Consider the following 25,718-nt stretch of genomic DNA (forward strand, 5'->3'; position numbering starts at 1 on the left):
TTAACTGTTTCATTTCGGCACACAATCGAATTTCACATTTATGACATTACTAGCGGTCCGCCCCGGCCTCGCCCGTGGTACAGTTTTACGTTTTCTCTCCATAAGAACCTTCCTCGTGCTTCAAGAAATAAAAAAAATAATTAACCAAATCGGTTCAGCTGTTCTCGAGTGCTGCGCTTAACTACCAACATATTTTTTGGCGATTCATTTTTATTATATAGATTTCCTTTTTAAATATTAAACGGGTGTTATACATTGTTAATTTTCTGTTCTCATCTATAATAATATTATAAAGCTGAAAAGTTTGTTTGTTTGTTTGTTTGAACGCGCTAATCTCAGGAACTATTGGTCCGATTTGAAAAATTCTTTCGGGGTTAGATAGCCCATTTATCGAGAAGGAGGCTAAATCTTAATACTATTATAAAGGCGAAAGTTTGTAAGGATGTATGGATGTATGGATGTATGGATGTATGGATGTATGGATGTATGGATGTTTGTTACTCTTTCACGTAAAAACTACTGAACCGATTACAATGAAATTTAGCACACATATAGAGGGTAACTTGGATTAACACATAGGATAGGTTTTATCCCGGAAATCCCACGGGAACGGGAACTATGCGGGTTTTCCTTTGAAAACGCGGGCGAAGCCGCGGGCGGAAATCTAGTCACTAATATAATAACGCTAAGACCAACAGGAGCGGAGCAATGCGGTGAAACCGCGCGGCACAGCTAGTCAAATATATCTAAACAGCAATTAAGAGCTTATGCTTACTCGTTCGCATATACTTATAAAATATACTACATTATAATCTTACCCAAAAGAGCTTCATTTACATTAAATACAAAAAGAGCAACACAAAAAATTGTAATTACTATTTATGGTTAGGGAGCCAGGTGCAAATTTGGTTAACTATTTCCTCTCAAGAGATAATTCGTCAGACGCATGAGAGTATAGTATTATAAAGCCTCGTGAACGTCAGCTGGCGCTCGGTTGGGGGGTGAGCCTCCCACGCACATAGGAAAAAAAATACATTCATTCATTCATTTCCTCTCAGCTAAAAATTTGTCAAATTGTAGCTAACCCAATATCTCAACGAAAAAAAATAGTCAGCTGGTTACAACATGGTGTATTATACGTCAGCTGGTGTCTCGAACATGAAAGTTTAATTTAAAGAAAAATTTATTTTCCGTTATTTCCTCTCAAACAAAAATTTACCTGATGATAGCTTATATGTAACTGTGGATAAATATATATGTCAGCTGGCTGTATCTTGGTGGAAAAACCGTCAGCTGATACGGGAGGCTACAACCGCTCTTCCCCCCAACCGAGCTCCAGCTGACGTTCACGAGGCTTCATAATACTATACTCTGATGCATTTTACTAATTACCGCTTGAGAGGAACTTGGTCATAAAATCTGCTGCTGGCTCCCGGACCATTACATAAAGTGAAGTAGCATCTCAGATTCATCTACAAAGTGCTTGTAATATTATGACTCAGTTAAAAGTTGGACTCGAATAAATCCACTTAAGAACTGGGAATATTGTAAGAGCCGAAAGTTTGGAGATTTTTATCTGCTTCCATTTATTTAAATGTCCAGGACCAATGGGCTCGTTTTATTCAAATGCTTTGTGTATTGGCTGGGTTCTTCAATGATACTTGCTATTAATATATTTTGGTATAGATTTTTAGGTTCCTATGAGACTTATTATAATAGTAATTTAATGTTATTAGGACTCAGAAGATAGTCAAAAAATTCCTTGGAACGTTTCTCGTTTTGTTTTAATCGTGGAATCACAGTTAAATTATTACAAACATATTAGACTAGAGTAGATAATTTTTGAAACAAAAAAAAATCGCAGTCGGATGAAACCCATTAGAAAAGGAGAGGAATATGATGAAAATTAAAGGAAAAATAAATTACGGTCAATCCGAGTTCGGGAAAAGGGAGGGGGGAGCTTTTAAGAGAAAAAAATGGTTTCTCTTGATTTCCGACAAAACTACAAGTCCTACGGAAAAAAGTTCAATGGCAAAGTTGTAGATAATAAAAAGATCTACAACTTTTGTATTGACAATTTTTTCACATAACCTCAAAATTTAGGTGAAATATTCAAAAACCTTGTTTTTGGTTTTTTATTTTTATCTACTTCAAAATTTATTTTTTTTCTACGAAATTTGGTGGAAACTTGCTTTATTATGTCCCAAATACACTGTAATTTATTTGACTGAAAATATTTATTTTTTCGCCTTATTTTGAATTAATACCAAAAAAACAACCTAATTTTCAATCGAAAAGTCACCCGTCAAAATATCAGCTTTTTTCAAAAACTTGGGGAGCCTTTTATTCATTGAAATCTCTACTTTCATATGGTGTAAAAAAAAATAAACATGACCATAGTAAATGTTCTCAGAAAATGCATACAAACAGTGAAAATGAGCTTTTACTAAATCAGGCACACTTCTCAAACTACCTGAAATGTTTTTATCGACATCATTTTGCTTTTGAATATGCTGTAAAATATTATACTTAGAACAGATAATTTTTTTTCTTTTGAAATATTACCGAAAAGCCGATACAAGAGAAGATAAAGAGTTCGAGAAGTATGCCTGATTTAGTAAAAGCTAATTATGACACTGTTTGTAAGCATTTCCTGAGAACATTTACTATGGTAAGGTTTATTTTTTTTTACACCATATAAAAGTAGACATTTTGATGAATAAAAGGCTCCCAAAGTTTTTGAAAAAAGCTTTTTACGGATATTTAAAGCTTTAAAGCTTTTTAAGATATTTTGACGGGTGACTTTTCGATTGAAAATTAGGTTGTTTTTTTGGTATTAATTCAAAATAAGGTGAAAAAATAAATATTTTCAATCAAATAAATTACAGTGTATTTGGGACATAATAAAGCAAGTTTCTACCAAATGTCGTAGAAAATAAATAAATTTTGAAGTAGTTAAAAATAAAAAACCAAAACATGGTTTTTTGAATTTTTCACCTAAATTTTGAGGTTATGTGAAAAAATTGTCAATACAAAAGTTGTAGATTTTTTTATTAACTACAACTTTGCGATTGAACTTTTTTCCGTAGGACTTGTAGTTTTGTCGGAAATCGAGAGAAACCATTTTTTTCTCTTAAAAGCTCCCCCCTCCCACTTCCCGAACTCGGATTGACCGTAATTTATTTTTCCTTTAATTTTCATCATATTCCCCTCCTTTTCTAATGGGTTTCATCCGACTGCGATTTTTTTGCACTTTTTATTATTTTTAAAGGGATCTACCCCAGTGTATATGGTTGTGTCACTTGTGAATTAACAGAGTGAAATAGTTCAAATTCAACAAAATAAGTCTTTATTCTTGATGAAAATAATATTATTTTAAACGCAGAAAAATAAATATTTATCAGGACAACACTTCAAAAGATTTACCTTTTAAATAATCATTGCTCAAATGTTCTAGAATGTTCTCGCAAAATCCAGAATACTCGGCTTCATTATCTAACAGGAACTGGAGCCTAGTTAAATCACTAGCGGCTATTTTACTAACTACCCTCTGAACTTTAGTAATTCGAATCTCCGCTCTTATAAATTTGTATGAGTTTAATTTAAAATGGTAATAGATATCTGAAACCGGGGATATTCTGCATTTTGTGTTTATTGGACGAAAATTGTATTTTTATGTAAAATAAAGTAATAATAATTTATCTATTCAGCGTACGCATGTTATCTTTTTTCACACATAGAGATCAAAACTACAAGACGAAAAGACTTCACTTGTAAGTTGCTGCATACGAAATCTGTCAATAGCCTCTGTTTTCTTTTTAAATCACGCATTTGAAAATACAGCTATTTTGTTACCGTATATTTTAACAGCTGAAAATTGAAATATAATTTCAACTTATTTAATATTATAACATTTAACCGTAGCTGATACAACCTACATTAACCCCTCAGCTGTCGCGGCGCGCCGCGTCAAAAAGGTGCTGTCTGTCGGAGAAATTCGAGCGGTCGGCGCTGATTTGCCGATTTTTTTCGATATTAAAATTTGTGATATAAACTTTAACCTGTGACACTCTTGTAAATTTTGATGCTAACTAGATAACCAAACTTTATATTAGTTACCTTACTTACTCCCTGGCGTGTTTATTTTACTTATTAGAAGCATTTTTTCCCACACATTTTGAAAAAATATGACATTGTAAAGAAAAATACTAATAAAAAAATAATATCAAGGTATTTTAGATTTTTATTTTTGTATTTTCACACTAGAATAGACAATCTTTTGAGTGAATATAACAAAAACATAGGTTTATTTTATAAAAATTCGAGAAAGTTGAGTATGAATATCATCGTTTACGCATGAAAATAAGTGGACGCGATCTCCACATATGTTCATACAAATACAGACTTTACAGTCTGCTCCAAAATTAGAACATTTCAAAAATTTTTGCTACTTTTTTTTTATTTTTATTTTAATCAAAACTAGATAAAAACTAACAGTAATTTTTACTTTTTTTAAATATTTAGGTTTTTATTAATGTTTAAAAATCGTCTTATTCCTAAATGACTTCATTCTTATGGTGGACTTTGTTCTAACGTCTGTATGTATATATATTATGTATAACGTCTCCACATCAATTTTAATTTTAATTTATTTTTTCTTAAAATTAGCGATTAAGAAAATATTTTTTGTGGTAACAATAGCATTATGAAGAAATGCTTTTTATTATTTATTTTTTCATGCTCTTAATTATTATAATATAGTACCTATAAAATGAAATGTTGTCCAACTACAAATCGAAAGGCACTGTATCCATACAGAAAAATGTCTAAGCTGTACAAAAGTGAAATCTACATTTAATTATACCATAACTTAATTATAAACCGTTACATTTAACTTATAAATCAAAAATTTCGGAAATTCGAGTTGTAAAAATATTTTTTATAAAATACTTACAGCTTATGTTAAGGATAAAAATCAATAAACTTAAAGATTCAAAATAAATAAACAATTATTATTTATTATACATCTTAATGTTTTATTTACTTAAATAAATTTTACTTAACTGACAGAAAAAAAAATTCTTATGAAGCTTTGTGTCTGTACTATTTATATACTCATGTGGTTGTAATGTGTGGTGTTGACGCCAACATTGGCCAATAAATAGGAATATTTGCAACTTAGCATAAATAACGTTAACTTCTGTTCATTTTTTCTTATACATCGGACACAACGACCGCCTCGAGACGACGATTTATTACCACGAGGTTCCACTTGAATGTGATCAGGAAAGTGATAAACGCTATCCAATCTAGTTGTACTTCAATACATGCAGTATTTCCAAGCATTTGTAATTAAGATATAAACTAATCGGTAAAATTGTATTAAAATCGGTTCAGTAGTTTAGGGAGTCCATAGTACACAAACAGCATGAAACTTAAAAAAATATTTTGATTGGAATAAAGTAAGACGTGTTATGTGTAGAATTTCATGAAGAATCCTGGTATCAGGAATTAAAAGCTGTAAATTCCCAAACACTAATCGTGTTACTATTATTATCTGTTCATTTGACAAAATATACAGAGTTATATTTCTTGATTTCAAATACTGTTACGTCCTATTGTTAAAGTAAGCCTTAGAGTGTCTTGTCTTCCATTGCCATAAGAATCGTTGTTTGGATCCATTTGAATTCTCTTTTATTGATACTCAAATGCTTACGAATCAGAAAAGGTTATTCTATCAAATACAAATTTTTATTTTCGAAAGAAAATTAAAATATCAAGACGGAAGTTTATTTTAGGGTTACCTAACAAATAAGTTATTATTGATTATGTAGTTTAAACAGCAATGTGATATCTTCAAATAGAAAAATTGCACTCTTCTTCTGGGTAATAGAAGCAGTTTTAATAATTGTTATCGCTAGTCATTTACAAAATGAGAGGGTAGATTTATATTTGCAGGCGTACTGCAAATGATGCATTTAATTCGTTTTATTAAATAAGTAATGTTCCAAGGCTATTTAAAGTCATGAATGCAAATAAAAATAATCTTCAGACAGCGATCTACATCAGCTTTAACATTCGGCCTACGAATGTACTACATATAGTACATAAGAATAAAAAACCGGCCAAGTGAGAGTCGGACTCGCACACCGTGAGCTCCGAACAAACCAATTTTTAAAGTGAAACTTTTATTACATCGTCTCAAACTTTTTGGTCTGTGTAGCGCATGTCGCGTGACGGTCGGCTGCCGAGTAGGTATAAGGCAGTGTTCGGAACCGTTCGAACAGTTTCACTTTTACCGTGGTTTCATAAAACCACACAACATTTTTACTATGTTGTAACTCCGAAATTTTATGTTTTTCGAAATTATTCTTCAATCTGCGCTATAAGACCTTATTTTACCCCAATTTCAAAACTCTACGTACACGGAAAGTACCCTGTAGGTGTTGATTCCCTTGCGAATGTCGAAATTTGCAGCATAACCCATTGGCCCCGAACGGCCCGATCGGTCCACGATACAATAGATTTTCTATTGTGTCTGTGATTCCGGGGCCTGAGTTAATAAACGGCTTTATCTTTTGATTGCGTTGGTTTGCAAGTTTGATTTTTTCACAGCTTCAATCGACTCAAGTAATCAATATAAATTTCAGTTTTATGTCACATCACGCGTTCCTGTGAAAATGGGTCTTGACAGACAGATGGGCAGATGGGATGGACAGACGTGATCCTATTAGGGTTCTGGACCCTTAAAAACCAAACCCTTTGGGATGCAGCCATTAATGCTGCAATTTTTAGCAAATTTTGACTTTTGCAATGGAATCAAAACCGACAGGGTACTTCCCAAGTACATAAAATCTTTAAATTTGGTAAAAAGCAATGTTTTATAAAATAGATATAAGAATAATCGCAAATAACATGATTTTTTTAATTACACTTTATATAAAAAAAAAATAATAATTTCAACTTACAACTAATAAACGGCTACATGTATTAACTTGATATTCACATTAAAAACTCAGATTTATAATACACTAGCGGTCCGCCCCGGCTTCGCCCGTGGTACATATTTACGTTTTCTCTACATAAGAACCATCCTCGTACTTCAAGGAATATAATAAAAAAAGAATTATCGAAATCGGTTCAGCCGTTCTCGAGTTATGCGCTTACAAACACATTTTGCGATTCATTTTTATATACATACTAGTAGTCCGCCCCGGCTTCGCCCGTGGTACATTTACGTTTTCTCTACGTAAGAACCACCCTCGCACTTCAAGGAATATAATAAAAAAAGAATTATCGAAATCGGTTCAGCCGTTCTCGAGTTATGCGCTTACCAACACATTTTGCGATTCATTTTTATATATAAGACTAGAGGTCCGCCCCGGCATCGCCCGTGGTACATATTTCGCAATAAAAGGTAGCCTATGTCCTTTCTCGGGTATCAAAATATCTCCATACCAAATTTCATGCAAATTGGTATGGAGATATAAGATTTAAGACGCAATCAGAAGAAATAATATTCATATGCGGCATATTCTGAAAACCGCAACTACTAGCAAGGGAATCAAAACCTACGGGTCAAAAGTTAAGTGGACTTGGTTAAAAGCAAGGTTTTACAGCACAGATAAAGAAAAATTCACTAAAAACACTAGAAGTTAAAACATAATAAAAAGTAGGTTTGTTCGGAGTCCTTGAAGCGCGAATCGTATTGAGGTTCAAAACTCTAAAAAAATATTCTTCCAGTTTTAAAGAAATAACCCCAAAATATGTGTAAAAACATCTTTGGACTATCTGGGTTTCAAAAATGACAACTTCCGTGTTGTCGTTCATTTTGAAATTGTGAGACGACAGAAAAACAAAATAAAAACAGAATCAAACATAATATATGCCAACGCAATCAAAGATACAACCGTTTATGCTGCAAATTTTCGTAATTTTCGACATTTGCAAGGTTATAAAAACTTACAATAGCAACGTCTTATAGCACAGATAAAGAATTCTAAAATATGAATTAAAAGATACCTACAGCATAATTAAAAAAATAAGTTTGTACGAAGCCCTCGGTGCGCGAGTCCGACTCGCACTTGGCCGGTTTTTTATTTTTTCAGAAACATATGGTTCCCCAATAAAAAATAATATGTTGCATTTGTATTAAGGTAAGAATATGTTGTACAATTAATGTGTTAAATTTCTTTTCCAGTTTGTCCTACACAAATTACATAGTAACATAGTCACTTTGTCCTATATATAGGTCATAGTGAAAACCATTGTTCCCGATGTAGGTTTTTTTTACTATTTTTCCAGCATATAATATACACTTTTAACCATAATATACTAAAATAATTTGGAAAATCCAAAAGTGCACGCCTCATAATTTTTTTTTAATAAATATTTATTAATTATTATTTTTGTTTATTTAATAACAATAAAACCACATCGAATCAGACCCTGAAAAATGAAAGGGTTCTATTCCTGAGCATACTCAAGCGTAAGAGAAAAAAAAAGACTCGATTAGTAAAGTATTTCGGTCGCTATCGTGTTAACAAGAAAAAGGATCCGCACATACAGACACACGGACGTCCAAGACAGAACTTTTTTAAACTGTTATTTAACTAGTTTAAATAATAAAAATGACATCAAAAATATCATGAACGTTAAAAATAGTGTTTTTTCTTAATATGTGTGTGTATGTATTATCTTACAAGTGCAATGTATGATACATAAAGACATTTTAAGTTTGAAAAATCAGATGTTTTGCGCGAAGTGACAGTAGTACCCACCGCAACGCTTCGCTTATGAGGCGTGCAATTAAAGGAATTCCATAGAGGTTACGGACTATAATTTGTATAGTTGATTATATCGTATTAAACCTGAGGACAATAAATACCACAAAAACGATACCCATCAATATAAACAAAACATATGTACATTTTATATTGTATGAAATTGAAAAATTTAATTGAAGACGAACAATTAAATTTTTCAATTTCATACAATATGCGAACATCCTGTACGCGAATTTTACGGGGAAATTATTGTCGGTTCTGAATTGAAAACGAAATATCTTTAAAATGGAACACAGTATCAAATTTTGAATTATATTATAAAAATCTTCATAAAATTTCTAGTAAAATGATGTAAAAAACAAATAAAATATTAAAAATAAAATACGATTAACCAGGGGTCAAAAACTAAGCAACGTACAGTGAAATGGTAGATACATATTTGGAGCCATTATTTGTGGTATAATTATTGGTAATTTTCATTATTTCGGCTCATAAACATTAGGATATATAGTGAATAATAATAAAAAGAACAATAAATACTTACCGTTTATCAACTTTCCGCAAAATTTTACATTTTTTAAAACTTTAAAATTTAAAAGTTACTCGACTAAAGTATGACATAATTACTGTTATATTTCGAATATTTATCGGTCAAATTATTAAGTGATGGACTTTAAATATTCAGTAATTCATAAGCTATCAACTAAATAGTCGTTTATGCAGATTTGAACTATATTTGCGTTACAATGAGCTAATTTCCAACCGGCGATGATTTGGCACAGATCTGTGCCACGACAGACAACGGGTACAAAATTTTTGGCTCAGATCTGTGTTCCGACAGACGAGGGTTTAAAAGAAAATTCTAAACAGAAAACAAAAACTTTCCCCAGAATAACACGCCTCTATTCATTTAAAGGTCACAGAGGTTCAACCAAAACAATATTCAGTTATCAGCGGACAAACGTATTTCTTCAGGCAATTATATAATTATATTGAAAAAACACACGACAGACCTCGAAACGAATCTCGCAAAATAAATAAACAGAACAGAAATGGGCAGACGCGAATATTCCTTAAATAAATACGGTTCGACCTTTGAAAATATTGCAATTGAAAATACTCCTATTTCGACGCAAACGATTGTTTATACTAGCAGTGCCCCGTGGTTTTACCCGAGGACAAAACCTTACTTTAATCCCTGTTTCAACGCTGTTAGAGTTGATTTTTGAAAAAAGTACACTATGTTTTTTGTGTTCTACTATATTCATTACAAATTTCATCCTAATCGGTGCATGGTTTTGCCGTGAAAGGTTATCAGACAGACAGATTTACAGTATTAGTTCATGTATTTCTATCTATCATTCTATTATTTCTAAAGCATTATGCTTATGACGGAAGAACCGATTTTTGAACAGCGCAATAAAAATACTTCCATTTCTATTTTAACTCGTGAAAAAGCCATGGAAAAGCTCTAACAACTAAACAACCCTGTCACCTTTTTAACTTGGCAATCCACCTGTCATTTAGTTCTAATGAATATTAACGGAATGCTTTATGAGCGAACACCAAATACGACGATGTAATCTGAATATATAATTTTTCGATTCTTATTAAGTAAAGTTAAATTGGTCTGAAACAAGATTAGATTGATCGGTTTTCTTGCTTTATGCCGACCAAAACAACTTATTAATTGACAGACTTTCGAGTTTAGACCCAATTTCTACAACATAACGTTTATTGTAATTTGTTACTGTGGCCATTTTTCACTAGAAAATGTAAATTTTCATTGATTTATTAAACTGATGTCTCTTTCTATTTAACCGTATTGCTCCGCTCATATTGGTCTTGGCGAGATGATATTATATAGCATAAGTCTTTCTCGATAATTGACTATGTAACAGTGAAATAATTTTTCAAATCGGACCCGTGATTCCTGCGATTTGTGCGTTCAACAAACAAACAAACCCTTCAGCTTTATATTAGTATAGTTTATATTTGAAAGGTATGAAAGATTGGAAGTTTAAAATAAAAAAGTTTTAAAAATTGTATTTAATGGCTGACTTAATTGAACCATCTTTCATATTGTTGGTGAAGTTATTATTTTTTCAACCATTGATCAATTGCTTACTGAAGCGAGGAACAAAAGGTCATAGTTTCTTTCGTTATTTCAAACGTATAATTTTATTTCAAGTATTTATTGAGTCATTTTGTATAAGTACATTATTTTATTTTGGATGCGAATAACGATTATCCCCTATTTTAATTAAGTAACTTCTTCTGTGTTATTTTTTGAAAAAGTAATCTATGAGTGAGGTTTGCAACTATATTAAGGCGTGAATTTCATCAAATGTGCCTATATCTAATAAAAACTACATTTTAAAAGCTTATTCCAATATAAATAAAATATATCACGAATCTCATTTACAGTAACGCTAAAGGGTCCAAAGTGCAAATAAAGAAGGTACGTGAATGGGCAATATTCTCATAACGAGGTGTCATAATCGTTACCATTTGCTGACTATTCACGCCTTTGTCCCTGATTATCTATAGAGACCTTCTTAAATGTTGAACGGTTTAATAGTAATGTAGTTATAATGGGTAGAAACTATTTGTTTTTGTAATCAGTGATGGTGTTGATACATATCGGTTCTTTTGCTTAGGCCTGTGTTCACAAAACATACAGCTTAAAGTTAGGCTTCATTGACCTCTATTGAATTACATAGATAATCTAATGTGTAGAAGTAAATCTAATTAAAAAGATACTTGCTTCTGGGATTTATATACTTCTAATACATCTTCTCAAATTACATGTTATGAATATAATCTACAAAAATATAATACGATTATATTACAATTGTAAAGAACCTACATACGTGAGTAAATCAAGTTTGACAATATAATTTTGTCATTGTAAAACATGTTCTTGAAATAATCAAAACCCACCTGAAAGTAAGTGTAATTTGTCCGAAGAGCTTTTTATTGGTCAAATTCTCAGCGTCGACATGCAGCACACCCTGTATCTTGTCAATGCTGCCATTTTCCACCACCAGGTCGCGGGACGCCAGGTATACAGTTAATTTGTTGTTTGGGGACGATTTCTTGAACACCCTGTAAGAGAAATTGTAAAAATGTAAGATCCTGTATATATTTTTTGTTTCGGGACAATTTCTTGAACTTCCTGTAAGAAAAGATTGGAAAATTTTCACACCATGTATTTAGGTATTAGGTATATAAAAAAAAGTAAGTAGTGATAGGAACTGCTGAAAGAAGTGAATTTTTGTATCTCTACTCTATCTCTATATATAAAATTCTCGTTTCACAATGTTAGTTAAAATACTCCGATTTTCTCTGATCGGCCAACATCTCAATTCTATACTCCCTAAGTGATAAGTGTACGGCAGAACAATGTATGCCGGGACATCTAGAATTTTACAACATTACCATGTCGGTGATTGGAATCCGTAAGATTTTCCCCTACTAAAAACGTTGAACGTAGCTGAATACTTTTATAATTCAAAACAATCTTCAAAAATAGAACATGTTGATAGTAAAACTAACTGACCCGGCAAACGTCGTTGAACCTCCCTAATCACTATGGGGTATAAAAATAGCTTTTATGCTATTTTCAGACCTACCGAATATATAAAAAAGCATATAAAATTCGTTCAAATCATTCTGGATGAGATGATAATATAAACATATTATTGACAAAAACATGAAAATCTATACGTATAAATGTGATTATAATATTAAATTTATTTTGTTTGAAAACATTAATCTCAGGAACTACTGGAATAATGAAAAAAAAATTCACCTTTGGATATTTACGGAGTCGGTGATCTCCAAGTGGTGAGTGAGACTGAGTGACGGATGGCTAGTTAAAATCAATTTCGATACATATTTATCAAGTACATTTAAGGCTTAGTTAATGTACATAATACGTTTTAGCATTCTAACAGACGAACGGCAAGTTGTGAACGGCAGAGGCTACTTCAGACGTCGCCACATGTAGACAACTTGTCGATCGTGTGTAAGAACTCTTAGGCTTATTCGTATCTACTGTATTTCTTAACTAGCTGTTGCCCGCAGCTTCGCTTGCGTGGAAAAGATAAATTTTCATGGTATAAGTTTTCATCCCCTATTTTACCCCTTTAGGGGATGAATTTTCTAATATCCTTTCTTAGGGGACGCCTACGTTATGACATCTACCTGCATGCCAAATTTCAGCCTGATACGTCCAGCGGTTTGGGCTGTGCGTTGATAGATCACTATATCAGTCACCTTTGAGTTATATATATATATAGATTTTTAAATCCTGGATTTAATATGTATGATATAGGAAGAAAATGAACGTCGGATATGCGAAGTTAAATGTAATTTAGGCTCTGGGTGGAAATTTTGTCTCCCTCGAGGATTCTTATATTAAAGGTTGTTCACCTCAGATATAAATATTCATATTATATACAGACGAGTATTTTAGAGTCGGTTCAATAATACCACATAATAATAATACCATAACAGGTAAATAAATATATATATAAAGCTGAAGCATGTGTTTGTCTGATATAATTTTTGCAGAATATCTATGTAGATTGTAGGAACATAACCTCCTTTTCAGATAGTTAGGTATAATCATTGGATTTACTACAAGCAGATCTATTTAAATAATGAACGAATTTCAAATTAATTAAATTTAAAAAGCGCTCATTAGTCTCAAATAACAAGGATATAATAATAGCCTAAATTATGATTTCCCTGCTTTATTCCGGCACGTAATTAATTTGAGCTAGTAACATGAAATAAATAATATGTTTATGGAGTAGGTAAATATATTTTATGATTGATATTCATTGGTATTGCTACTAAAAAAAATGAAAATCATAATATGAATAAGTATACCTAACAACATGGCTTATTCTAAATGGTTATTTTATTCAAATAATATTCTACCCGTAACCTATTAGTTAACAAATTATTATAGAGTATAATAATAAAACCATTTCATCCGCTTAACTGTAAGCTCTTCTATTCTATTAGAGGTGATTTCAGTGGTTGATATAAATTTAAACTGATAATATTTTGAACTAAAATATAATATTGAAATTGTAGAAAGGTGAATAAATACAAATACATACATACAATATGAATTACATTAGGTACATGCATATAATTGCAAATTCAATATAATTTATATTCTTTTAAATTTTGACAAAATCTTGTTTGCGCATTTTTGACTCTCATAGAAAATATAACGTTATCAGAATATGACAGTCACCAGGCTTATTAAAAAGATACAATTCAATAGAATAAAGAATTGATTGATGACTCCTAAATAATATTTATGGCTTCGATAACAATTTCAATATTAAACAAGTTGAGTAAAGCTTTAGGGAACTATTTGTAAAGGTGTGCTCAGAACAGTTTATAAATTAGGCCAATGATATTGGAAACTATTGAAATAGAATTTATTACTCATATTATGTGAATATACGATACGAATTATCCCTTATTTATATATTTAAAATTCTCGTGTCACAGTGTTACCATGCTCCTACGCAACGGCTGGACCGAATCTCGTGAAATATTGTGTGCAATAGGCACATACGGATCCACACGGATTTAGCAAAATTATAATAAAAAAAAGTTTAGCGTTTGTCATAACGTTTCTGCTGCTGTTTCAATTTATTTGGTACTCTTTATTATTCGTTTGTCTTGTAGAGGAATGGGACCTTATTAAGCTTGCTAAGTCTCGCAAATAGTACCTACCTACATACTTAACACTACAGTGCACGCGCGTTCTACTATAGTAGAACGCACTTACTTATTTTATCGCCATTCATTCATTTTTACACCTAACCCCCCCAGCTCCCAGATAAGCTAAGTCGGCAAAATTGCCAAACGGATTAGTATGGTGCATATTTGCAACGTAAGCGCATGTTCCTGTTACGACGTGTCAAAGTTCGGCTTCTACTATAGTAGTACATGCGAGTATTGGTGTAATAAAACTGAAGGTAAGTAAAACTTTCTTTTTTGGGTTTTTTAAATTATTATTAATGGACATTGAATGATTTAAATTTTAAAATTTAACTATGTACAGTTGCATTACTATTTCGTGTATAATGATGTATTTAATAATTAATATTTCTTTGCTTTAGCGAAAAAATGGACCCCGTATTGTAGGCGCGCGTGATGGCTGAACGAAGAATTAGAGGACGAGGAAGTGATCCAAAGTGACTCGGACGATGGGGAAGTATATGTACAACCAATGGAACAGGAAGATAGGAATCAGATGCAGGAAGCTGTAAATGAAAATCATGCATCATCATCTGAAGATGACACGCCTCTTTCTGAACTTGTCCAAAACAATACACGTGATGACATTTAGGTATCTCGAAATGGAACACGCTAGAGTAAAACATGTCCTTTAGCAACCACGGGCAAGATCTCAAAACATCCGATTCATAAATGCCTTGATAATCCACCAACTAAACAAAGGCCAAGAAAGAATTGTGAAACGAAATTTTCTTTACGATCTTTCGCACGAGCTGGTGAAACCCCTCATGGCAAGAAGATTGACAGTCGAAAACCTTCCCCGCCAATTAAAAAATTAAAGTAAATAGCTTTTGGGTCACGTAGATGAGGTACCAATACGTCATGATCCTCAAAAAATGAGAAGTATCGCCTGTGCTTCCGAGCTCGAAAAAATGGTGTAAGAGATGTACCAGATGGATTTGTCCTGATCACCAAGTTGTGGTGTGTATTGAATGTCAGGATGATAGCCAATAAGTCGGTCATCGCTTATTAGAAGTTGTTTTTTTTTGAGCTGATCTCAAACTTGCCAAAAATGTTGATTATTTTCTTGATCTCATAATTTGATCCTAATTTTAATTATATGCTATTAAAATTTTTTTTTTTTTTATAATTATTTTTTACAATAATTAAAAGACTAATATTACTGAGTATTATTATTTTAGGACCACCCATTTTTTTAATATTTCAAATACAGTTTTCTACTATGGTAGAGCACGCGAGCAACCATGTAAAATAAAAGGGCGCGTGCGCTGTAGTGTTAAAAATATTGAAGACATAATATCATCACAAAATAGATACATAAATACCTAACTAGTTACAATAAAACTTTATACATAGATATCAAAATTACATAAGTATTCAAGGCAAATTTGTAAGATATATATTACATAATACATCGTATAAACATCTCAGATTAGGGAAAGCTTACCTTAACTTTAATGAAAGGCATCCATTTAATTAGACCCGAAATCGGGAACTTAAAGTTACTTGAAGTGAAATTAAATTGACAACAAGGATTAAGAAATAACGTTTGGTTTAACGTGGTAATTTGATTATTGTATTTTGTAGGTAACTACTTATATTGTGGTAAAAATAAGATTAAAATAAATAAATTAGAATCTCATTGAATCTAGATTTCAGAAAAATTACGGGCACAGATAATATAAAACTAGTACGGTAAAATTCGTTGGGAAAATTCATAAACTACGTTACAATGATGTTTTATCTTTCATCTAAATCTTTAATCCAACAATACAATTTTTTGTACCAGCCTAAATTCATGAAATAATATTGTGATTGTTCTTTTTATTGGTATTTTATTTACAATAATAAACATAAAATTTTCTTACCTCTGAGAATTGAGTCCGTTATCCGACGTCATTTTTACATCAATGATCCTGAAACAAAAGAAATTAACTACTTATAAACTTCGTCTCTTTGTTCTTAAATATTACTAATATTAGCATATTAATATAATTTAGTCGTATTTACCTATATGTCGAACTATTTAATTAAAAAAGTAGGTACTCACTCTAACTAACTAACTGGTAACTCTTCTTTGTAATTTATAAAGTAAAAAATAAATTGTTTGACGTTTAGCGTTGGCGGGATTTCAAATTAAGTTTTTTTTTTAATTTATAACTTATAAGGCTTAGGTCTTTTGCTGATAGTTACAAAATTTAATTATACTCATATCAAATTAAAAATATATAAATATACCTACTTGACATCGTAAAATTAATTTAGAATTTTAAACTTTCAATTTATAATATTTGTTTTATTGAATAAAATAGTTATTTCACTTGCACATTTACGGCTAGTTCATTTTTAAACGCAATTAAAATTAGTTGCCATTGCAAAAAAAATAGCTTACGTGTTATCATTTGTTTATTACAATTATAATTTTTGATGGTTTCGTTATTTTAGAAAATAAATTTAATATACTGTTTTAATTTTTAATGTAATATTTTTAATGTATTATTATTGCTACAATATGACCAACGATCTCAAAAATACATTTCATCGTGAAATATGAATAAAAAGAAAGAGTCAAGCATAAAGTGTTTTTTAATGATATTATTGGTAAGTTTTTCAATATATTTTTTTACCCTTTCTTCATTTGTTCAAACATTCAATATTTAGGTCATGTTATTTCGATAATGCATCTTCAAAAAGCAGTTCATAATTTTGACCAAAAATTGCCCATTTCAGTTATATTATTTAGCAATTAATTTCGATCGTGACTAATTAATGAATGCTCGGTTGCGTGTTAAACCTCGGTAACAATAAAGAGTGAAATATTATTACGTGAAAGCCTTCAGAGCTGGCCTTTGTGCGTCCGTCAGAATTCGTTCTTTTACCTACAGCGGTCAGCGTGTGACGTCAGTGGAACGATGCCGGGGTATAAAAGCAGTATAGATTGTGTGAAAATTTACAGAATTCGATTGATTTTATTGCTCGATTAAACAGTATACAATATACGAACTAAGCTAACAAGTTGATTATTGTTAACTTGGTTGGATTATTGTTAGCTTGGTTACAGGAGAACCCTGAACCACTATCACAATGAACGCAATACAATTTAAAAAATACCTAACTATATTTTATTCAAACTGTTACCTACGTAAATATTTACAAATTCGAAATACATTACATTTATGAAAATGTTTAAAAATATAATCTGAATTCGGAACTAACAACACACTAACAATCATCTAACTAACAGATAAAAACTCGAAATAATAAATACGTAACACAAAAAGTCTATGAATGAACTGAAATGGTTGTATTTATCACGAGTTTTTGAAACATGCCACTCCGCTAGCTCTCATACAAGTAATGTGTATTGACTAGTGCCCTGGAGGTTTCTCTTTATAAATAATGTTTGACGTTATGATATTACAGTGTGGAATATAGTGTAGGTTTTCGTTTAATATTTTGGGTAATACAAGAAGAAATACTAGTACGACTTTGAAATGTAATCCATACTAATATTATAAATGCGAAAGTAACTCTGTCTGTCTGTCTGTTACTCAATCACGCCTTAACTACTGAACCAATTTGCATGAAATTTGGTATAGAGATATTTTGATATCCGAGAAAGGACATAGGCTACTTTTTATCCCGGGAAACAGGATAGGTTTTATCCCGGAAATCGCACGGGAACGGGAACTATTCGGGTTTTTCTTTGACTGCGCGGGCGAAGCTGCGGGTGGAAAGCTAGTGGGCAATATGTGGGCAATATATTCAAGGAAAGTAGTTCTTAAAACGTCAAATAAATTCTAGCAGACAGTATGTCTGTAGATATGTGATATTTATTTATGTATTTAATAAAACGCGGACCTTTTTTAAAATAAACATTAATTATTAATGTTTTTAATTTTTATCAGTATTGATTTAATTGACGCTCTAATATTTATGGATAAATCAATTCTGTATTTTACCTGACCATCAACTAATTGGCTCAAAATTTTAGTTCAAGTAATAAAAATCTACATTGTCAATGTTTACCTCCATACAAATTGTGTAATCTATACAAATATTATAAAGAGGAAAGGTTTGATTTTTTGTTTGTTTGTTTGTATGAATTGAATAGGCTCCGAAACTACTTGGCGGATTTGAAAAATTATTTCACTGTTGGAAAGCTACATCATTTCTGAGTGACATAGGCTAGGTTTTATCCCGGAAATCCCACGGGAACGGGAACTATGCGGGTTTTTTTTTGAAAACGCGGGCGAAGCCGCAGGCGGAATGCTAGTTATTTATATTTAAGTAAACGCACTTAGTCATCGTTTTAGTATATCGTATCTTCAATGAAATCAAAGCTAAAGGATAATTAATAAATCCAAAATCTAATCAATATCTAATCAAAATCGATGCTCAATTTGAATTAGAATAAGCAATTTATATGCGGGAATAGTCTTGTATTATAATAGATTCGGCTGTTGCCTTAACAGCTTTTGAATGAATATATCTCATAACATTACCTACATGTATACTTTTATATCATATAGGTATTTTAAAATGTACTAGGTAATTAAAATGTATAAGAAAAACGTTTGATAAAACAAGTATTTGGTCCATTCTTTATCGATTTTCGATTAGAAGCACCATTTCATTAGTTTTCTATTATACTTCATTTAATTCACATTATTTAAATGTGAAAAAAAGCATGAAAAATCTTATAATTCAACCTCTTTAAAACCAAATAAGACCATAGTAAATATATCCAAAAGTCTAAATTCGAACTCATTTTCCAACGCCTTATAAACGTTCCCAAGTTTCACAACCTACACAAAACACAAACACATAAACGTTTTGGATATTATACTCCTAAAATTTAAATAACTAAACACAATAAAAATTATTTTGGTCCAATCATACGTTACACAGCTGCAGCCTAACATGCTTAATTTTAATTATATACCTACATAAGCTCATAAGCGTATTGTGAAGCCTAGAATTTTCGGCAGAATCACGTTCGATCGATTCTCCTGACGTAAAATATTTCTAAACCATTTTGAAAGGTAATAAAATGTATTTATGGTGTATAAAATTGAGCCAAACTTTCGTGATGAGATTTCGTTATTTTGTAGAAATTCAACAATGTTGAGAAACTTTAGTAGGTTTGGCACGCGGCTTTGGTCGTGTAGTAGCAGGATAAAAAGGTTCTACATATAATTCAATTTGAACTGTTTTAAAACAAAATCGTTTACACGTTTTCTTACTATATAAACATAGATTTATGAAATTGTTACTAGTAATGGTCCTAAGTATGTTGTTCTTTAACTGAATAAATGATAAATTATATTATTTCGCGTTTTAATTCAATAACTTTAAATAAACATTTTGATATCGGATCTTATAATATTTGTGAGCTATAAAATAGACTCAAAGCGATTATATATTTAAGAGATAGAATACGAGAGATGCTCCAACTTAAACTTAAATTACTTATTCAGCTTGACTTTCCAAGTAAGTGGTCGGTTTGGAAAGCAGTTTCAAAAGAGAAGAATAGACAAGAAAGTATTGTTATTGTTTAAAATAGGATAAAATGTACATTCCTTTTCGCATATTTTTTATACATACATTTTTCATTTCTAAGTTTATTTTAGTTTTGACACAACTTTAGTGTACCAAGCAAACTAATTTGATCGTAACAATATAGAAATAGGATTCAAATGATAGAAATATAAAATGTAAACAAAAATAATTATAAACTTAACATAGTTACCTATTATTTAGTTATTTAGAATACTAAATTTATTATTAATAGTACTAACTAAGTAATAAAAATAAAATAAAGTCTCCTAAAATTATTACGTAGAAGCGCAAAGTGACGGTCATCATATATAAATTACGATGCATAGGCAACAGGCGTTTTCATAATTTTAACGAACCATAAATAAATTATTAAATTCTCAGTCACCATTGATAAATATCATAAAAATAAATCATAAATTAATGTGATATTTGAAGATATTGATGATTCTCCAATCTCCAGTCATGTGTCTTCAAAAGGCGTTTAAATTTTGTATAGACGTTTAATGTAGTGAAAAGCGATTTCAGAATTTAAATTTAGATTTAATGAAAGTCCTATCAATTTATATTTTCAGTCTTAATTTAGATTGAAATTCGTATCAATTTATATTGGTCAAATTGGTTAAATACAAGTCCTAATTTTGATCTTGATTAATTTCATAAAACCGTTTTACTTTTACCTCAAACGGATCACATTCAAAATCGATACAGACAGCTCTAGGTAATAAAGTCAATAAATATTATTAGGGAGATAAATTTGTAACATCATTGAACGCGATTTTCATTGAAAATCAATTATGTAGTATTTCATCTATTTGATGTTTTTTATATTGATACCTACAACATGTAAAGTGTTCCTCTGAATTTTCTACCCACGGTTTCAGTAACACCAACGCATTTGATACTGCAAAAGACTGATAAGAATATAGCGAACGTCACGATGTCAAATCCGCTGGGATTACCGGGAATTTACGTTCAAATGAGCAATGTAGTACTTATGCGTCTTTTTTACCAGAGAGTGAATCACACCGCACAAGGAAAATTGTGGACAAAAATTCCCTTAATACTACCGCGAAGACGTTTAAATATTTGTCTGCAGGAAATAAATTATGCATACTTGGAAAAATGCTGAATATTTGGGTTGAACAAACTTCGCGCAAGATTTTTGGGATTTTGTTTACCAACAGCTAACAGCTACAGCTTTAACTAGCTTTTAGCCTCCGACTTTGTTCGCTTGAATTAGATACTATATTTGTTTATCGATTTTTGTTTCAAATGTGTGTTCATGCGATTCATGCTAAATTCAGTCAATTCTTTTTTAAATTACAAATTTCTCCGTCGTATCGTACACTATAAAAAATCGGTCAGGCAGTCAATCATTAAGACAGTATTCCTTTTAGATTTCTTTTCTTAGAGTCTAGAATGCATTAAAATTTAACTATACCACATAAACCAAATATATTAATAATTAACCCCGATGTCAGAGGCGGCTCGTGACAAAATTTTATGGGTGTTCACTTGAAATAAAACACTGAAAATACATGGTGTAAAGCAGTACATTTATCAAAAAAATTACTTATAAAGGAAATACATACGTCTTTCTTTTTGGTGTGCAAAAATATCTATAACTTAAAGCGACAAGACATTCGTAAATGTCTGTTGTTGCTTTCATCACAACCATACAACCACGGTGTTTTCACATAATATTGTTCGGATTTAAACACACGCGTAGGTATATGTTTTCGTTTTTGTCGTACATTTTTGCGTAAGGTCAAGTTCAGGCCGTGGCAGTCCCTGCTTTCAATTCAAGCCGAATTTGTAACGTTTTAACACACTTTTTAATGAACGCCACATTATAATTGTTCATTTTCACACTCACAAGTAATACTGATAACTACAGACTATTTCAACACACGTATCTTATGATTTTAATTAGAAAATTCCCGAATTTGCATTCGCGCGCGTGCATTGAAGTTGACTCGAGAGTCGAGTGTTTGTTTATAATATAAATAGTGGCAATGTCGCGCGCGGCGGTAAAAACGAACCGGCAACGTTTGCGGGAGCGGCGCACCGAATTTTGCTATCTTTCCATAGAAAATCTTCTGTTTCACGCGCTCAGGGCACTGGCAAACCATCTCTTTCACTCCTATTGGATTTCGTATTAGGAAATGTACTAAATATTTTTTCATTGGATCGCAATCGTGAGCGCTCCCCTTCGCGCGTTACTGTATAAATACAGTATTATTCAAGTGTATGGAATGATGGATATATTCATTGGTATTGACAGTAGATTTTTACGATTACGATTGATTTTAAATAGTAATAATTAATATTAATAATGAAATTAAGGAGTATGATTTTATTATAATTATTTATGGGAGTTCACTGCACCAGCGCTCCTTAGGGCGAGCCGCCTCTGCCCGATGTTATACGTCATTATATATTCAGATCATTAAATGTAAGCGAAGTAGGACGTCAGCAGGATCGTAAATCAAAATAGCATTAGCGCTATTATAGATACAAAATATAACAAATTAGCTGTACCCCGCGGTTTTACCCGCATTCCTCTGGTCTTGTTGGTCTTAGCGTGATGATATTTAGCCTATAGCCTTCCTCGATAAATGGGCTATCTAACACCGAAAGAATTTTTCAAATCGGACCAGTAGTTCCTTAATCCTTAGATTAGCGCGTTCAAACAAACAAACTCTTTAGCTTTCTAGTATTAGTAATAAGTAAATATAGATTTAGTTGATGCTTTTAACCAAAATATAAATGTAATTATGTCGTTAATATGCCCTAGATTTATGTTTATAGCTATGTTTTTGTCTATGCTGCGATATTTTATGACCACGAGTCACTAATGCGTTTGTTTATCTCTGTAAATATAAAATTCATGTGTCACAATGTTAGTTACCATACTCCTTCGAAACGGTTGGGCTGATTCTCTAGAAATTTTATGTGGCTCTTGAGTAGATCTGATAATCGGCTAACTATGTGTAAAATAAATAAAACACATTTATTGTCAATCACATGGCAGAGATACATTTAGAAAAACAATTAAAAGAAAAAAAAAATCTCGTCAGTGAGTGACTTGACAAACGGAGCCAACTTAGTTTATGATGGCAAGGTGTCACCACTGATTTTCAGTGACCCCAGGATATATCTATTTTTCATACCCCTAAGTGATAAGAGAGTATGGCAGAACGTTTGCCAGGACAGCTAATTTTAACAATATATTGGTAGTACAAATGCCAAGTGAGCTTCAAAATGTTAATTCAGTTGTGAGTTAATTTTGTTTGTGAGTCGATGTTTTAGCGAGAATTGGGTCACGCTCGGAACCATGTTACCTACACTTTGACGTTCTAACCGCACACCGCTGATTAGCATTGAGACAATTATTTGATGTGAGTACACGTGAGATAGGAATTACTAATTCTAACCTTCAGCACAGAATACTTAATAGTAGCTAACTCTAAGAGGACCTTAGGAAAGTTGGAATTTTTATTTTTCGTTATTCAATGCACTTAATGCATATGCAACTTGTAATTTTTTAATGTAATACCTTGGTGTCTGCCGATAATTTCTTTACCCTCTCTTTTAAAGTTTGGAAAAAGGATGTAGCTTTTTATGCTTTTTATTAATTTAATTAATTAGGGAAAACCATTGCAAAACCACCAAGTACATAATCAATAAGTCGCATATTGACGCCATTTTGTATTATTATGGCACATCAATCTGTAACTACATCACAGAAAGCCTTATCTGTCCCTACCCTTACTACTTATTCCAGCTGTTTTCTTGAGTGTCAACTCAAAGCATCAAGAGCTTAACGTATGTCAAGGATAATCCACGAGTGTCTTCTTCTTTTTGATTAATGGCAATCCCTTCTTGACAATAAGGGATTCGATCAATGTCAAGTGACAGTGAAGGGGAAGATTCTTGAGTGGTTTGCTTGGAGTTTTCATGCTGCTTGGTTATAGATATTATACTATAATGGAATATTATACAGGGTGTAATCGTTAAGTGTGCACAGGCGATTTTTCCGTAAGTATTACAGATAACAAAAAACTTTAAACTGATATCGAAAGTACTTAACCTAATGAGTAAAATGGCCGTAATAAATTTTTTAAAATAAATCGAGAAATATGAAAAAAATTATCTTTAAACCCTCCCATACATTAAGTATGAAATATGAATATCCCATATACATTTAATATGAAAGATTTTAGCTTTCTTTTTCTGTTTTGGTTTTCTGCTTTAATTACTACGCAAATTTGAAGGCATTTTCCACGCTTTTTCCGGACATTTTCACGCATTTTCCGGGGATTTTACGAGCATTTTCCGGGCATTTTCCACGCTTTTTCTGGACATTTCCACGCATTTTCCGAATATTTTCCAGACATTTCCCTGGCATCTCCGGTTATTTTCCGGGAATTTCCCAGGCATTTCCCGGGGATTTTCCGAGCATTTCCCGGAGATTTTCCGGATGTTTTCCAGACATTTTCCGGGGATTTTCCAGGCATTTTCTGGATATCTTCCGGACATTTTCACGCATTTTCCGGATATTTTTCAGGCATTTTCCGGACATTTCTAAGGCATTTTCCGGGGATTTTCCGGATATCTTCCGGACATTTTCACGCATTTTCCAGACATTTTCCGGACATTTCTAAGGCATTTTCCGGGGATTTTCCGGATATCTTCCGGACATTTTCACGCATTTTCCGGATATTTTCCAGGCATTTTCCTGGGATTTTCCACGGTTTTTCCGGATATTTTCCAGACATTTTCCGAGCATTTCCCAGGCATTTTCCGGGGATTTTCCGAGCATTTCCCGGGGATTTTCCGGGTGTTTTCCAGAAATTTTCCGGGGATTTTCCAGGCATTGGCCACGCATGTCTCAACATTTACCTGACATTTCTCACGCATTTTTCAGGGATTTTCCGGGCATTTTCCATGCTTCTCCCGGACATTTTCACGCATTTTCCGGATATTTTCCGGGAATTTCCCAGGCATTTTCCGGGGATTTTCTGAGCATTTCCCGGGGAATTTCCAGACATTACAGGCTATTTCAGGGAAATGTCCGGATAATGCCTGGAAAATATCTGGAAAATACCCGGAAAATGCGTGAAAATGTCCGGAAAATGCCTGGAGAATCCCCGGAAAATGCCTGGGAAATGTGCGAAAAATATCCGGAAAATTCCCGGAAAATATCCGGAAAATGCGTGAAAATGTCCGGGAGAAGCGTGGAAAATGTCACTTCAAATTTGCGAAGTAATTAAAGCAGAAAACCAAAAAAAGAAAAAGAAAGCTAAAATCTTTCATATTAAATGTATATGGGATATTCATATTTCATACTTAATGTATGGGAGGGTTTAAAGATAATTTTTTTGATATTTCTCGATTTATTTTTAAAAATTTATTACCGCCATTTTACTCTTTACGTTAAGTACTTTCCATATCAGTTTAAAGTTTTTTGTTATCTGTAATACTTACGGAAAAATCGCCTGTGCACACTTAACGATTACACCCTGTATAATAAGAACTTAAGGGGGCGCATTAAGCAAAATAACCAATCTTCTA

The 25,718-nt window shown here is 32.1% G+C and overlaps 1 protein-coding gene across 1 annotated transcript in view; it reads right to left on the reverse strand.

The window, feature by feature from the left end:
* Positions 1–25,718, reverse strand: part of LOC149909403 (beta-arrestin-1-like) — a 57,285-nt gene that overhangs the window by 13,886 nt on the left and 17,681 nt on the right. The window contains exons 2-3 of the mRNA XM_090120163.1: positions 16,448–16,495; positions 11,730–11,894 (exon numbers count right to left, since the gene is read on the reverse strand). Coding sequence (XP_089976289.1) covers positions 11,730–11,894; positions 16,448–16,479 — 197 coding nt within the window. The 5' untranslated portion in view covers positions 16,480–16,495. The remainder of the gene's footprint in view (positions 1–11,729; positions 11,895–16,447; positions 16,496–25,718) is intronic.

The sequence above is a fragment of the Colias eurytheme genome, chromosome 3 (assembly GCF_061535395.1).
Source record: "Colias eurytheme isolate Ceu_HAF_F1 chromosome 3, ilColEury1 Martin Lab GWU primary, whole genome shotgun sequence".
In the NCBI taxonomy this organism is placed as follows: Eukaryota; Metazoa; Arthropoda; class Insecta; order Lepidoptera; family Pieridae; genus Colias; species Colias eurytheme.